A 15,270-nucleotide genomic window follows, 5' to 3' on the forward strand; every position below is an offset into this window, starting at 1 on the left:
AGCCATTTAATCACATTGATCTCACCTGTCTCTATGAGTAACAACTTGCCTGTTCTTTTATTCTATCTCAACAGGGATATCAAATGTGGCAAGTTATTTTGTATTGGAGGCATAGACACTCCAACGATGGAAGGTGGCATGATGTTCATTGGGCAATGTAAATGTCTATTCCCCACTCCTGAGTATGTAGAGAATTTTGCAATGGTAAAAAATGGAACAAAATGCGGACCTAAGATGGTGAGTGACAAATCTTTCACTTTCTCATTGATTTGATCCTCCTCTCCATTCTTCCTCCTTCCACCTTTACCCTCACTTTGAATACCTTTAAGTCCTCTCCAATGTTTAGCTGAGAAAGTCGGGATTTTGATTTGGATTAGACTATCATCTTGTGTTTACTTATGTCTGATTATTTATTCAGGTAGCCCTGTTTCATTGATAGTCCGTGGGTGAATAAGCAAATGAGTTTGTGAGTAAGTTAGCGGGTAATGTATGGTATGTATCAGAGACATCTAGCCACAGATTCCTTACCTCTGAATTTCCCAAGCGCCTGACTGGATCCAAGAGATTAGTACCCCTGCGCACCAGTACGTTGCATGAGTTGGCTCCTAGTGACATTGTTGGCTTTGTCCGTGATGGCAGTGACATCCGCGTGCCTTATATATGTGCCACCGCAATGTCCATTCTTTTCTTTGTATTCTAGCCAGTGCATATCAGTAAAGAGACCTGTCACTATTTGGCAGTCTTTTTTGACGTTTTGTCAACCCCTTTTTGATGGATACATTTTTTCCACATGTCTAGGAAGACTTCTGGATTCAAACCATGCTGCGCTTGTAACTGCTTATTGTCAGTGATGGACCCACACGTGGTTTGCCTCTGGTGCCTGGAGCATGACCAAGATTCAGAGTCATTCTTCGACTGCGAAGCCATGACTCAGAAAGCTTTGAAGGAGTGGTTCCTAAAGCTACTTGCCCAGCACCCGACACAGCATCGCTCAACTCTTAGGAGGTCTTGTTTATGGTCCCAGTCAAGTGGAATATCCAAGCACTGCTCTGGGAGTCTCAAGTCCTCATCCTCCTATTCAAAATACTCAGGTAGTCCAGGTAAGAGGCATAAGAATAACTTGAAGTTGAAGCATGCTCAAGCTTTTTCCTGTCTTTCGACACCGAGGAGCCTTGGCTTTCTAGGCCTTGTTCTGCTGAACCTGCACATGGGTCCGCTCTGTGCTTCTTTTGAGATCCAGAGCAACCCTTTCCCAGTTTGACGAAGTTTATGATGTCATTTGCCTCATGTTCAGGCAGCTTGGCCCTACCGACGTGCCTTCAGGCTTTGTGGGTGCTAAGGAGGCTCCATCAGGTCCGCACCGGCGGCTCTGACCTCATCGCCAATGTCTCTCCATGGATCCGGGAATGGATCCAGTCCAGCACCTGTTGTGTCTTTGCGACCTTCTCCGGCACTGGCCCCAACGTCTAAGCTCCTGACACAGCTGGCACCCCCCCCCCAGTGGCACCAGCCCTATTCTGATTCCTGATGACCCAGAGCTGGTATGAAGTCAACCAATGCCAATACAGGCTTCAACAGAATTTTCCCGGTCATAGGCCATTTCCTGAGCCCTATTCTTGAGGGATAGGAGTGGAAGAAGATTGGGAGGGGTCACTGGGCCCTTAGCGTTATCATGATATGGTGTGAGGAGCTGGGTGAAGCCAGTGGACTGGACACCTCTCGAGATTTGGGCATGTATTCTCCCAAAACGTAGCTAAAGAGAAGTGGGTATCATTTCCTATTGTGGTGCGAAGGGCGGCTGAGGTCCTAAACCTTCAGCTCTCTTGGTGGAAGTCAAGACTGGTTTCTTGACGGAGGTCTTGCAGCCAATTCAGAACTATTGCTACCCTTTAATGAGACCCTTACAGATGTCCTACTGGGTACGTGGTCCAAGCTCATTACAGGGTCTCCTGTGGATAGGATAATTGCCCATCTCCATCGCCTTACTCTGGGCAACCCAAGCTTCCTCACCAACCACTGTTTTCCAAAGAGCATGGTCCTCTAAGCCTATTCCTCTCATAGTGCTTTCCCTTCCATGCCCTTGGACAGGTAATCCAAGATTGAAGATGGTTGGGGTAAGAATTTTTTTTCTTCCACCAGCCTTGCATTGTGGTTGGTAAACACAGAATGCTTAGTGGGCCGTTATTCCTACTCCCTGTGGGAAACAGTTGTACAAGTGATTGCCACAGATCCCGGGGGAAGCCTAGGCCACATTCAATATCAGATGGGGGAGATGCAGTAAATTCGCCATCCGTTGTGGTCTCCAAACAACCAACTGACTGGGCAGAGCACTTTCATCAACATTGGCTATTTGACGGCATGCTTGGTTGAGGAACTTTGATGGCACCCATCTCTTTGAAGGCAAGGCAGACATGGCGCTGGAGGAGCGTTTTAAGGCCCCACGGCTACGGCCAAGTCCTTATGCCTCTCAGTGGCCACACATCCCCAGTCTACCTTTTACCGTTTTTGTGGCCCCTAAAGGGGCTTTCAGCTCTGCCAGCTACAGGACTGTGCAGGTTTCACAACCTCCATGTGGCTCCAAGGGTCTGGTGGCCAGAGGTCTGTCAGTCTACCACCCCTCCTGCAGACTCAGCCACCAAACCTTGCCCTTCTAGATCATGGGCAGCCAGTTGGTGGCAGGATCAGCCATCACCTTCACCATTGGCAGACCATCTCATCAAACAGGTTGGTCTTTCAGATAGTCAAAAGAGACTACTCTTTTTCATTTAAGACTACCCCTCCCTCAATGCCTCCATCATAGAACCTGCTGACGGAGGATCAATTGATTTTACTCCTGGGTGAATTCATGGCTCTCTTGGCCCAGGGAGTCATAGAGAGGGATCTAGAGCCAGAAGTAAGCTGTGGTAGTTATTCCCGCTACTTTATGGTCCCAAAAAAGGACAAGTGCCTTCGTCCTATCCTTGACCTACGAGCTCTTGACTACTTCGTCAAAAAGAAAAATTCAGGAGGGCACATTTGCAAGCCCCTTGCGACACTTTTGCGTCATCTTTGCATCACTTTTTATGTAGTTCAAGTTCAGAGATTTGTATAGTGCACTACTCACCCATAGGGTCTCAAGGCGCTTGAGGGAGGGGGGGGGGTGCTTTACTTGTCGAATATCCAAGTTTTTAGTTGTTTTCTGAAAGCGAGGTGGTTCTATGTAAGGTGGAGGTGGGTGGGGAGAGAATTCCAGGTTTTGGCCGCGAGGTAGGAGAAGGATCTTCACCCCCCCCCCCCCCCCCCATGGTGGATTTATTGATGCGCCGAATAGCGGCGAGGGCTTGATTGGACGATCATAGTTGGCGGGAGGGGGAGTAGAAGGACAGTCGCGTGTTGAGGCAGTCGGGTCCTTGGTCGTAGAGGGCTTTGTGTGCGTGGGTGAGGAGGCGGAACATTATTCTTTGGTTGACGGGGAGTCAATGAAGGTCTTTGAGGTGGTCGGAAATATGAGCTTGCCGAGGAATGTCCAATATGAGTCTGGCTGAGGCGTTTTGGATTCGCTGGAGTTTTTTCTGTAGTTTGGCTGTGGTTCCGGCGTAAAGTGTGTTTCCGTAATCCAGTCGGCTGGTGACCAGTGCGTGGGTGACTGTCTTTCTTGTTTTGGTGGGGATCCAGCGGAAGATTTTTTTTGAGCATGCGGAGAATGTTGAAGCAAGATGATGAGACTGCGTTGGCTTGTCTGGTCACCGAGAGGGAGGAGTCCAGGATGAAGCCAAGGTTACATGCATGATCTGTAGGTCTGGGTGCGGTTCCCAGGGCTGGTGGCCACCAAGAGTCGTCCCAGGCATAGGGGGAAGATCCTAAGATGAGGACTTCCGTTTTGTCCGAATTCAGTTTTATGCGGCTGTTCTTCATCCACTTGGCTACTTATTTCATCCCTTCATGTAGGTTGGCTTTGGCGGTGTTTGGGTCTTTGGTGAGGGATGGGATCGTCTGCGTAGGAGATAATGTTGAGGTTGTGTTGGTGTGCTATGGATGCGAGGGTACTAATGTATACGTTGAAGAGGGTGGGACTGAGTGATGATCCTTGTGGTACGCCGCAGATGACTTCGGTGGCCTCTGATCTGAAAGGGGGGAGGCGGACTTTCTGGGTTCTTTCGGCGAGAAACGAGATGATCCAGTCCAAAGCTTTCCCTTGTATTCCGATGTTGCTGAGGCGTTGTATGAGGGTGCTATGACAGACTGTGTCGAAGGCTGCAGAGAGGTCGAGTAGAATGAGGGCAACAGTTTCTCCGTTGTCCAGTAGTGTTCGAATGTCGTCTGTTGCTGCGATGAGGGCGGTTTCGGTACTGTGTTTGGCTCGGAAGCCAGACTGTGAAGGGTCGAGGGATTTGTTGGATTCGAGGAAGGAGGTGAGTTGACTGACAGCTTTCTCAATGACTTTGGCAGGGAATGGGAGGAGTGAGATGGGGCGGTAGTTCTTAAGTTCAGTTGGGTCTGCCGTGAGTTTCTTCAGAAGAGCGCTGAGTTCGGCATGTTTCCAGCTTTCCGGGAAGGTAGAGGAGTTGAAGGAACAGTTGATGACATCACGGAGATGGGGTGCGATGATGGAGTCTGCTTTGTTGAAAATGTGGTGGGGGCATGGGTCGGTTGGCGATCCTGAGTGGTTTGAGTTCATAAGGCGGATGGTGTCTTCGGTGGTGAATGGGTTCCAGGCGCACAGGTTGTTAGAGTGCGGTTTTGGTTCGGAGGTGGGTGGGGAGGACTGGTCTTCGGACTGGTTTTCAAAGCTGTTGTGTATATTGGCGATTTTGTTGTAGAAGAATGAGGATAGAGAGTCGCAGAATTCTTGGGAGGGAGTGATGTCGTTGGTGCCGGCGGTGGGGTTGGTAAATTCTTTGACGAAGTTGAATAGTTCCTTGCTGTTAAGGGCATTGTTGTCAAGTCGGTCCTTGAATGCTGATTTCTTGGTGGATCGGATCAGTTGGTGGTGTTTGCGGGTGGTGTTCTTGAAGGTGGCCAGGTTGTCAGAGGTTGGGTTTTTTCTCCAGGCTTTCTCGTGAGTCCGACAGATCTTCTTGGATTTCTTGAGGTCATCGTTGAACCAGGGGGCCTTTTTGCTACTTTGTTTGAAAGGCTGGTTCTTCAAGGGTGCTAGAACGTCAGCGCTATGGGTGATCCATTGTGTGAGGTTGGTGGCTGCTTGGTTTGGGTTCGATGATATGGCAGGGGGGTTTTGGTGGAGTGAAGTGAAGAACTGGTCGGTGGTGATTTTGTTCCAGTTTCGTCGAGGAATAGGATGTGGGGGGTTGTGGGTCGTGGTCTTTTTGTAGCTGAAATGAACGCAGCTGTGGTCCGTCCAATGGAGGGCTATGGTGTGATCGAAGGAGATGTGCTTGCTGGAGGTAAAGATAGGGTAGAGCGTGTGTCCGGCCAGGTGGGTGGGGGTGTCGACCAGTTGTTTGAGTCCGAGATTGTTCAGGTTGTCAACAAGGGAGGTGGTGTTGCTGTCGTTTTTCTTTTCCAAATGGAAGTTGAGGTCTCCTAGTAGAATGTAGTTCTCGGAGGTGAGGGCATGTGGGCTGATGAAGTCAGTGATGTCTTCACTGAATTGTGTGCGGGGCCCTGGTGGTCTGTAGATGAGGGTGCCTCTGAGTGTGGTCTTGGGGTTGGTGTGGATCTGAAAGTGGAGGTGTTCGGCGCTAGCAAGGTTATCATCTGACCTGGATGTGATGCGGATGGTGTTCTTATGGACGATGGCGATGCCTCCTCCAGTTTGGTTGATGCGGTCCTTTCGGATGGTCTTGTAGCCGTCCGGGATGGCTATGGCGATGTCGGGTGCTGAAGAGGCGTTCATCCAGGTTTCTGTAAGGAAGGCGACGTCCGGTAAAGTAGTGTCGAGTAGGTTCCACAGTTCAATGGAGTGTCTGTGGACCGAGCAGGTGTTGAGCAGGATGCACTTTAGATGGTTGGTGTCGGAGCTCTGTTTGGAGTTTGTGGATTTGGTGTGGTTCCTGATGCAGTCGAATTTGCAGGAGTGGCAGGTGAAGGGTCCATGAGTGTGTCCTGGGGTAGCATGGTAGCATTGTTGTGTGCGGCCGGGGTTAAGGGCTGAGAGGGTAGCAGCGTCATATGTTATGCGGGTGGAGTGGGTTTTGCGAGGAACAGGGGGTCTGGCGCTGGGCGCGGTCCAGGTGCCGACGGGCGTAGACGGGCTTACCTTTGGCGCACCTTCGGCATGCATGGGGCGCGTCCGCTGTGCGCAAAAACATCTGTCATAAATGAATAGTGGAGCGGGGAGGGGCGAGGGAGGAGCAGCTGATAGGCGGGGCGGGGTGGAGAGGCTGGCTACGAGGCACAACAGGAAACAAGAGTAAACAAGAAAATGGCAGCCAAGGCAAACCGCAAACAGGACGATCTTGGGGGCAGGAAGTAGGATGACGCTATGGGCAGTGGCGCCGGCACAATCAGGCAATATTAGGTACTTTGCTAAACAGGCAATGCGAGCGCTCTAATTATAATACTAGAAGCACAGATCTAAATGCGAGCAGCAGCAGTGAGCACAATCAGGCAATAACACAGATCTAAATGCGAGCAGCAATTAGAAGGCAGAACAAAGCGCTACGATACCCAGGCACCAGTTCTAGCAGGCAAAGCGCTACAGTCAGTTTTATGTACAATCAGCAGCGCACACAATGTGCCACATTTACAAAGTGACTCATATAGGAAGATGCATCACGTTGTAAAGCCCTGCGTCACATTATACCTGCGTCAGGTATAATATGTGCAGGGTGGGCATTCCCACACAGAAAAACCTTTGTAAAAGTGATGCAGTGAAATCTACAAGATTTCATAGCACCACTTCTAGGATGCCACTGCCCATGCTTGGAGCAGGTGAAAGGAGTATTGCAGTGTACTACGAATAAGCCTTCCCATGCGTTGCTGGAGTTGCATCGGGCACGACTCCAGCAATGCGTAACTTTTGTGACGACAAATGCATCAGCATTTCTGACACATGTCAGTTTGGCGCCATAGTGCGCCATATTCTAAATACGGCACATCCAAGGTGGTGCGAGGGTTTTGAAGGCTGGAACCATGGAAACTGACGCATCTATATAGTTTCATCAGTTTCTAGTGAATAAGCCCCAGGACGCTCATTCTAGCTCAGGTCCTGTCTGCCCTGGACCCAGGAGATTTGATGGTAGCATATGCCTTAGAGTAGGCCACAAGCGTTTTCTGTTCACCATTCTTCCCTTTGGCCTTACCAGCACCCCTTGGCTGTTCACCAAGGAGATGGCAGTAGTCACAGCTCATCTGCCCAGTTCAGGGGTACCAGTCTTCCTCAGTCTCGACAACTGGCTGTTGGAGGCGGGGATCGCCACAGGCTGTTGTCTCCCACCTCTGGGCTATGGCAGAACTCCTGTATTCTCTATGGTTCACTATCAGCATGGTGCACCCTGCACTACACCAGGCATCCCTCTTGGTGATTTTAGTGGCTTTGATAACCATAGAAATATCTAAAAGTAGCAGCTGTGGAGAGCAGCCTTCAGGCTTATCTTGAAGGAGTGTAGATTAGATGAAAAGAATCCACACAGTGTTTAGCCAAAATAAGTCTGTTACTATCACTATCATAGTGGTATATCTCCTATCCGGATACAAGAATGCTGCAAATGCAATCAGGTTAGTAGCACAAAATACAGTGGTTTTCAGGGAAAGGCCAAACGATATACTAAGCAAGTGAAATATGGACTGCAAACAAGAATAGAACTTGGAACCACCCAAGGTGAGTACCCATGAACCCTGGTCGGAGGCTGTTTGCAGAGTGGAAACTCAGCCGTGTGTGCATTAGAAGTCACATTTGCAGTTTTGAAGAAGATGTACCCTTCCCATAGGACCTCAATGAATTCCTGTGGAGGACTGCAGAATGGAGAACCACTTCACACATAGAAGGCCCAGGAACTAGGTTATCTACACCAGGAAAGCCAGGTTCATAGGGGTAAAGAGAAGTCAGAACCTGCAGTAGATGACAATGGATGACTTAGAAGAAAGTGCCTCTGAAGAAGTTCAGGAAGGAGTCTGGTGGAATCCAAGGGTGGATTCTAGACTTTAATAACCTGTAAGTGTAGGGAATAGAGTCCTTGCCACTCAGCAGTGACCAGGAGGCACAAAGACACAATGCCCACAGATATGAGGAGGTTCTGGAGAGTCGATGGTGACATTGTCACTAAAGCTGTGAGGAGGTGCCCTGAAACCGGTCCTAGGATGCTTGTTTCCAGTCCAGGAAGGACCTGGCTTGGCCGTTCAGGCTGGGTTGTTCCCATGAGGCACAGGGTCATGCCAGGGGATACAAACTCAGCCATCAACACCAGCCGATCATGAACGGTGTCTCCATCTAGATGTGGTGCAAAATCTCTTTCAGCATTGGACAAAGCCTTGGTTAGATGTGGTCATCTTCGCAGAGCTCGCAATGTCAGCAGTTTTGCATTCATGAGTTTCCAAAGTGACTCTCTCCCAGAGATGCTTTTCATCTCGAGTGGAGTTTGGGCCTTATGTGCCTTTCTGCCCATACCACTTGGGCTCAGAGTTCTCAATTGGATCAGGAACGCCCGGGCCCAAGTTATGCTTGTAGCCCCAGACTTGGCACGGAGAGGCTGATATCCTGAGCTTCTCAGCATGAGCATCGATCCTGCGATCAGACTTCCTCTTAGGGAGAATCTTCTGTCTCAGCAGCAGGGGAAGGTCATCCACCTGAACCTGTGAACTCTACGCCTTCTTGTGTGGAGATTGAATAGTGACAATTGGCAGCGTTTGACCTTCCTCCCGAAGTCTGAAAATGCTATATTGGCAGCCAGCCGTCACTTCACCAATTCGTTATATGCCTGCTGATAGAGCAAATTTGTAATATTTTGTATAGAAAAGTCTGTTGACCCTCTTTCTTCTTCCCTTTCTGATGTTTTGCTTTTTATTTTAACCCTTGCTCAGAAGGGCTCTGCTCAAGGTACTTTAAAAGTGTACCTTTCAGCCCTGTCTGCCTTTTTGCAGCACCAGAGCAACCCTCATTGTTTAAATCCACATTGTAAATGCATTTCTCAAAGGATTTGTACATGTGTTTCCACCTTCCCCTTTCATTATGCTCAGTGGGATCTTAATTTGATTCTCACATTTCTGATGTGCGCTGCATTTGAACCGCTGTACAATATCCCCCTCTGGCTGCTTACAATCAAGACAGCCTTTTCAGTGGCAATCACATCTGCCAGGAGGTTGAATAAAGTGCAGGCTTTGTCACCCAAGCCTCCTTGCCTGACAGGTTTTCCTGATAAATTGGTGTTTCACACTAGGGCCTCTTTCCTGCTGAAAGCTCCTTTCCACATCCTTCAATCTACCACTTGCTATGCTCTGCCACATCCCTCTAAGTAAGAGGAGTGACTCCTCGCCTGGATCCAAAAAGAGCATTGTCATTCTATTTTGACCACACAAAAAAATTCCCAGTGGACCACTAACTTTTCATGGTTTACCACGGGGCAAAGAAAGGTTGTGCGGTACGGAAAAGGACTATCTCACGATAGGTAGTCCTTTGCATCAAAATTTGAAACAGTCTCCTGAAGGCCTAAGAGCTCCTTCCACCAGAGCTAATGCTGCTACCACAGTCTCTATTTGATGAACAAGTGACTTACCTTTTGTAATGCATTATCTGGTAGAGACATAATCTAGTCACAGTTTCCTTACTGACCTACCCATCCTCCAAGCAATGCAGTCAAGATTAAATGGTCAGGGGTGTTCCCTTTCAGGGCCCTAGCTGTTCAAAACACACCACTGTCAGTGCACTTCATGGTTACGCCCTTTTGGCATGAAAAGTTGTGAACAGTAACATCAGCACATGAAGTGGCACCTTTATCACCTTGGCTGCTAGGCGTTTCCCCCCGCCGTGCTGAAAATTGCCATTTTGCTGGTGTCATGACGAGCTCAGCTCGTCATCAGCACAGCTCAACTGTGCATCATGACGAGCTGAGCTCGTCATGAGCATCGAAAGGGTTATAGATAAGACAGACGTCACTTCCGGTGCAGATTACATTGACGACGTTACACAGAGCCGACCAATTTCATCTGCCTGCATGTAGGAATTTTGCTCAATGTAAAAGATTTCAGATTCAGTCTGACGCCTGGGAAATTCCAAGGTAAGGAATCTGTGATTTGATCATGTCTCTATCAGATAGGCTTGACCGAAGGCAAGAAACTTGTTCATCAAAGTGCAACCTGCATTATTAACCCACTTGGAATCGCTATTTTCTTCTTAACCCCTTCACTGCGGCGGCTATTCCGCCGCAGTGCTAAGGGGGTGGGGCGGCCGCGCGGCAGCCGCATGCTGGTGACGGAACCGCTCCTTCACCAGCGTCGGTGGCGCTGTGCTTATGACGGAGCGGTTCCGTCATGGCCCGCCCCGCTCAATGGAACGCTCAGCGCAGGCATGGAATTCCCGCCGCGCAGGCGCTCCGAGCGGGCCATGATGGAACCGCTCCATCATCAGCACAGCGCCACCGCAGCTGATGACGAAGCGATTCTGTCATCAGCAGGCAACTGGTTAATCCCATTACTTTCTGTGTTTGGATGACCTCTTTATAATCATTTTTTTAATTTTAGGTAGTAGCTCAATTTTACAAATTCCCAAAAAGGAGATCTCCAAGCTGATAAAGCTCCCTTTTGAGAAACTGTCAAGATGGGGAATACCCAATTCCATGCAAATTAGGTTTTTGTGAATTATTCCACACCCGGTTTGAATACCTGGATACAATAACTCAAACTCATCTTACAATTCCTAAAACGACAGGAAGGGAGATTGTTTTCTTTAATACAAAAGGGATCAAGAACAAAAAATGGCCCTAGTAGACCCTCTTTAAGTCAACTGTGACCTGAAACAAGAAGATGGGAAAGAAAGAGGACATCTGCTGAAGTAGAGGGAAAAGAAGACAAGATACACAAAAAATGGGGGAAGAAGAAGGTGATAGAGAGTTCTGGGAAAGGGGCAAGCAAAAAGCAGGAGAATAGGAGATGCAAGCACCTCACTTATATCATTAGGCTGGGGAGATGGAGGGACAGAGGAAGGGGGTCTAATGTAACAGTGACAAATAATAAGGAGGAGTTATGGAAGCTACGTGGGACACCCATCACCTTGTTTAAGAAAAAAATGGGTTATTGAGTGGAAATATAAGGTACACCAGGAAGGAACCGAGCAGAGTTAGAGGGAAGGAAGCGAGATTTCATGCAGTGGTACAGGACTCCACTGAAAACAAGTATTGGCAAAGCCAACATGTGTGTCCTTTTTTTTATTCAGTGCAAGTGTTCTTCATCAATATTTTATGTGGTCATGTAGATGAGTGTGTGGATGGATTGGTCAGTCACTCGTGTGCTCACAGGCCCTTTCATCTTTCCATCAGATATTAATACATGCACTCACCTTCTCCATTATTGCTGTAATTTAACCATGCAATAAAAATACTACATCATACTGGCAAAGGGAAACGTGGACAAAATTGAGATTGCACTGAGGGTTCAGTTATGCAGATAGTTTTTCTTGTGAAAATATGTGATCAGGGTTCCTCTATAATGTTTGAGTCAAGTGCATAGTTAAAGTAAAACTTCATAGTTTAACTTTCGTATTGTAAAATTAATTGTTCACATTTCGCTAAGAAGAAATCCCACAAGTTTTGCATAGTATTAGGAGGACAATGTTCATAACCCAAGGAATGAACACAGGATGGATGCAGCAGCAGCAATACAAAGTTCACACATGCACACACACAAAATAACACACTGATCAAAGGAAAATAAGCCACACTCAATACACCAAAAGAACAAATTGTGTAAGAGAAACAAAGGGTCTCATTTATGAAATGTGTAGCACCAATGGGGAAAAACCGTGATGCAACACTTTTCATTGCACCCTTCTTGTAAACACCATGGTTGCACTGTATTTACGCTATGGAGCACCATGTCACAAGGGTTTACCAGATACATCTGGAATCTTGACATATCTGGTGGCGAAGTAATGACGCACTGCTAGAATGTGTCGGTCAACTGATGCAACTCCAGCAATGGTGTCATACATGGGAGAGTCCGATGTAAAAGGCGATGCACCACTCCTTACGCCTGCTTGAAGCAGGCGTAAGGATTTGACACAGTTGTTGAAGTGGTGCAGTGAAATCTCATATATTTCACTGCGCCACTTCTACAAGCCTTTTTTACCTGGGAACGTCCATCCTCATACATTATACATGATGCAGGTATAATGTAATGCAGGCATTTTACAAAGTGACAAACCTGGCTAGATGCATCACTTGGTAAATAGGGCACAGATGGCACATTGATGATGCCGCTGCTGCCTCTCTGAAACGGGCCTCATTAATGAAAAGTGTTGCATCACTGGGGGAAAACACTTTTCATTGTGCACTTCTTGTGACACAATGGATGCACTGTATTTACACAACGGCGCTCCTTGCCACAAGAATTGACCCAATACCTCCGGGACCCTGACATATCTGGTGGTGCAGTAATGACGTATTGCTGGAGTGTCAGTCAACTGACGCAACTCCAGCAATGGTGTCAGTTGAAAGGCCCTGTGTCACTCATTACACCTGCTTGAAGCAGGTGAAAGGATTTGATGCAGTCAAGTCATAGGAGTAGTTCTCGTATGCCTCACTCATACCTCGACAAAACAACTACACAGGCTGCTAAAGATTGTTAACATAGCATTGATTTCCCATTTTTGGCGGTAAGTGCTTTTCCAGGAAGCATAAGCCATAGGAGCTTGCCACTGGGGACGCTAGTCCTTCTAAACTCTCCATGAATAACCTTGTGCATTATGGGAGTTGTGGATATTTCTTTCACTTCATTTGGATAAAAGCACCAACTGTTTGTAAACCTCAGGCCCATAGCAATCCGTTACAAACTCACAATTAATCCATCATTAATTTTCTAGTAAAAAGCTAACGTTTCCAGCTTTGCTGCTTCTTGTTGCAATTAATTATATTAATAGTGCCCTAAACTTACTGAAAAGAATGGATCACCAGTGGAAACAGATTTTTTTATTTCTTAATTCCCTTCATGTTTGTAGTGACTAAAGTGTGAATTCCACCTGAATATGTTAGATGAAGCCTCGTGTGTAAATCAACTTTTCACAGCAAGCAGTGGCAGTGAGGAAGCAAACATGTGTAACAGTGCCATCCATATTTGGTGCCTGTACGAATTGAATGTGGCCCCATCATGCTCAGTTTTATTTTAGTGTGAATGCTGAGATCCAAGATCTGGCAAACACTGTGTTAGTCTGCTCTCCACTAAGACTACTTAGCACAATTTTGGTATCGCCTATTGCTAGGTTTATTACTGCAGTGTTCTTCTGAAAACATGTGATGCATTTCCCCACCCCATCCAACAATGGCAGCAGTTTGGTCCTTAGACCTTTATTATCCATCTGAGGCCATGGCACATAGATGGTCCTTGACGTGTCCTTCTTCAGTAGTAGGTACATTTTACTTTTGGGTAGCTCCATTGTTTTCTCCCTGACATAGTATTCCCATCTTATTAGGCAATCCTGCATGTAGGGGAAGTTTCTCTTGAGGTCTCCCCCTTTATGCCAGATGCAGTCTTCCACTACACCTGTGTCCTCTAGTTCAAAGGAAAACTCCTCCGGCCAAGATCTACAGTACTGGTGTTTTCCTTCAGTTCAGTGGGCTAGTAGGTCGCAGAATGGCTGCACGAAGATCTCACCTTCTTGGGCCACTATCTCTTTAGGTGTCAATCTATCTGTTCCGCTCTTTTGGGAGGAGCAGCGGACATCTTTGTGACTGCTTCACTTGCATGCACACAAACGTTCCATCTTGTTTCTCCTGTGTCTTGACTGGGTCTGCACCAGGCTACCTTTCTCTCTTATTTCCTGATTGGCCCCTCTTCTATGTAGATAATCTGGTGAGGTTAGGATCGCACCCAAAAGCCTCTCATTTAGTTCTGCCTCTGTTTTTCCCCCGATAGTTGCACTGTAGCGTCACCCTCTCTCGCTGTGCCTCCAGGATGTGAGCTCTCTTTCCCCCTCCTTAGCACTTCCTTTTTTCTAAATCCCATCTAGGTTGCCTCCTACGCTCTAAGCTTCGCGCTGTTCTTTTGGTCAGACTTTGCTCTCCAATTCACTTTTGTTGTTTCCAGGGGCGGCTGGTGACATTTGAAAGTGGTATGGCATAAAAGTTTGAGTTCCTATGGCGAGCGAGCGTTGGGAGTGAGGCCGACCATCATAATAGGCACATGGAACTTAAGCCTCAGGGAGCTGCTTCTCTGCCACTCAAAGCTCCTCACAGCTCCCGGGCAGCATCCTTGGAGACCCCTGTGTACCCAGCGAGCATGTCTGTGCCCCAGTGTGTTCCTGTACCACAGACAGCTCATGAGGTGTCAGAAACAAGTCATGAAGCACATACTGTGCCACAGAGTTCCGTGGACTCCTAATGTTTTACCTGTGCCCAAGGTGGATCCTATGTTAATAATTTCCACAGGAACACTGTACAGGACAACAGCAATTACTTCCAGGACTGTGCTTTACGGGTGCACAATTTGTTATTTTAAACTATATTCTCCCTTTGTATGTATGTGCACTGTATATCACTCTAAATGTATTTTGCAGGAACTAAAGGGGCTGCGATAATAAACAGTGCCTTTTAACAGTTTACAACTTCTTAGGCAGACTACAAGACAAAGACAACAATGATGGTGCTCAACTTGGGAGAAAAAGGTATGAAATACCGCGGGACGTGTTCTATGGCTTTACTGCTTGAGAAGATAAACGTTTTGGTTGGCGCGCGACATGGATAAACACGAGACCCTCGCGTTAAAAATCCGGCACACTGTCGTAAATATATAATTTACCGTCTTAATTTCTATGCAGGTAAGTACTTAATCAATAATAACTCAAATCGGAAAGAAAGAAACAGAGTCCGTGGTGTTAGAGTTCTTAGGGGTTTTATTCCTTAAAAAGGAATGGTCAAGACCTGGATATCATGTTCTTCCCACCACAGGGGTGGAAGAAGGGATAGAGAGCGCGCTACATTTTATTAACAGTACATAGCTTATATACTTAATTTACATCATAGAAAACAATGCAGTAGGCGTAACAGCTGAGAGAAGACAAGATAACAGCATCCACGTGTTACTAGTACGTAATCAGAAGGCGTGAACTGGAGGTGTGTGCTAGAAACATCACAGGTAGGTGTCATGAGTGGGTGGCACCAAACAGAAATGTTGCAATGTCAGCAG

General features: G+C 47.3%; 1 protein-coding gene across 1 annotated transcript in view; it reads left to right on the forward strand.

Annotated features, from left to right (window-relative positions):
* Positions 1–15,270, forward strand: part of LOC147683102 (disintegrin and metalloproteinase domain-containing protein 28-like) — a 3,314,421-nt gene that overhangs the window by 3,008,150 nt on the left and 291,001 nt on the right. Inside the window, exon 12 of the mRNA XM_086942499.1 lies at positions 75–237. Within this exon, the coding sequence (XP_086798625.1) occupies positions 75–237 (163 nt within the window). The remainder of the gene's footprint in view (positions 1–74; positions 238–15,270) is intronic.

The sequence above is a fragment of the Lissotriton vulgaris genome, chromosome 11 (assembly GCF_964263255.1).
Source record: "Lissotriton vulgaris chromosome 11, aLisVul1.2, whole genome shotgun sequence".
In the NCBI taxonomy this organism is placed as follows: Eukaryota; Metazoa; Chordata; class Amphibia; order Caudata; family Salamandridae; genus Lissotriton; species Lissotriton vulgaris.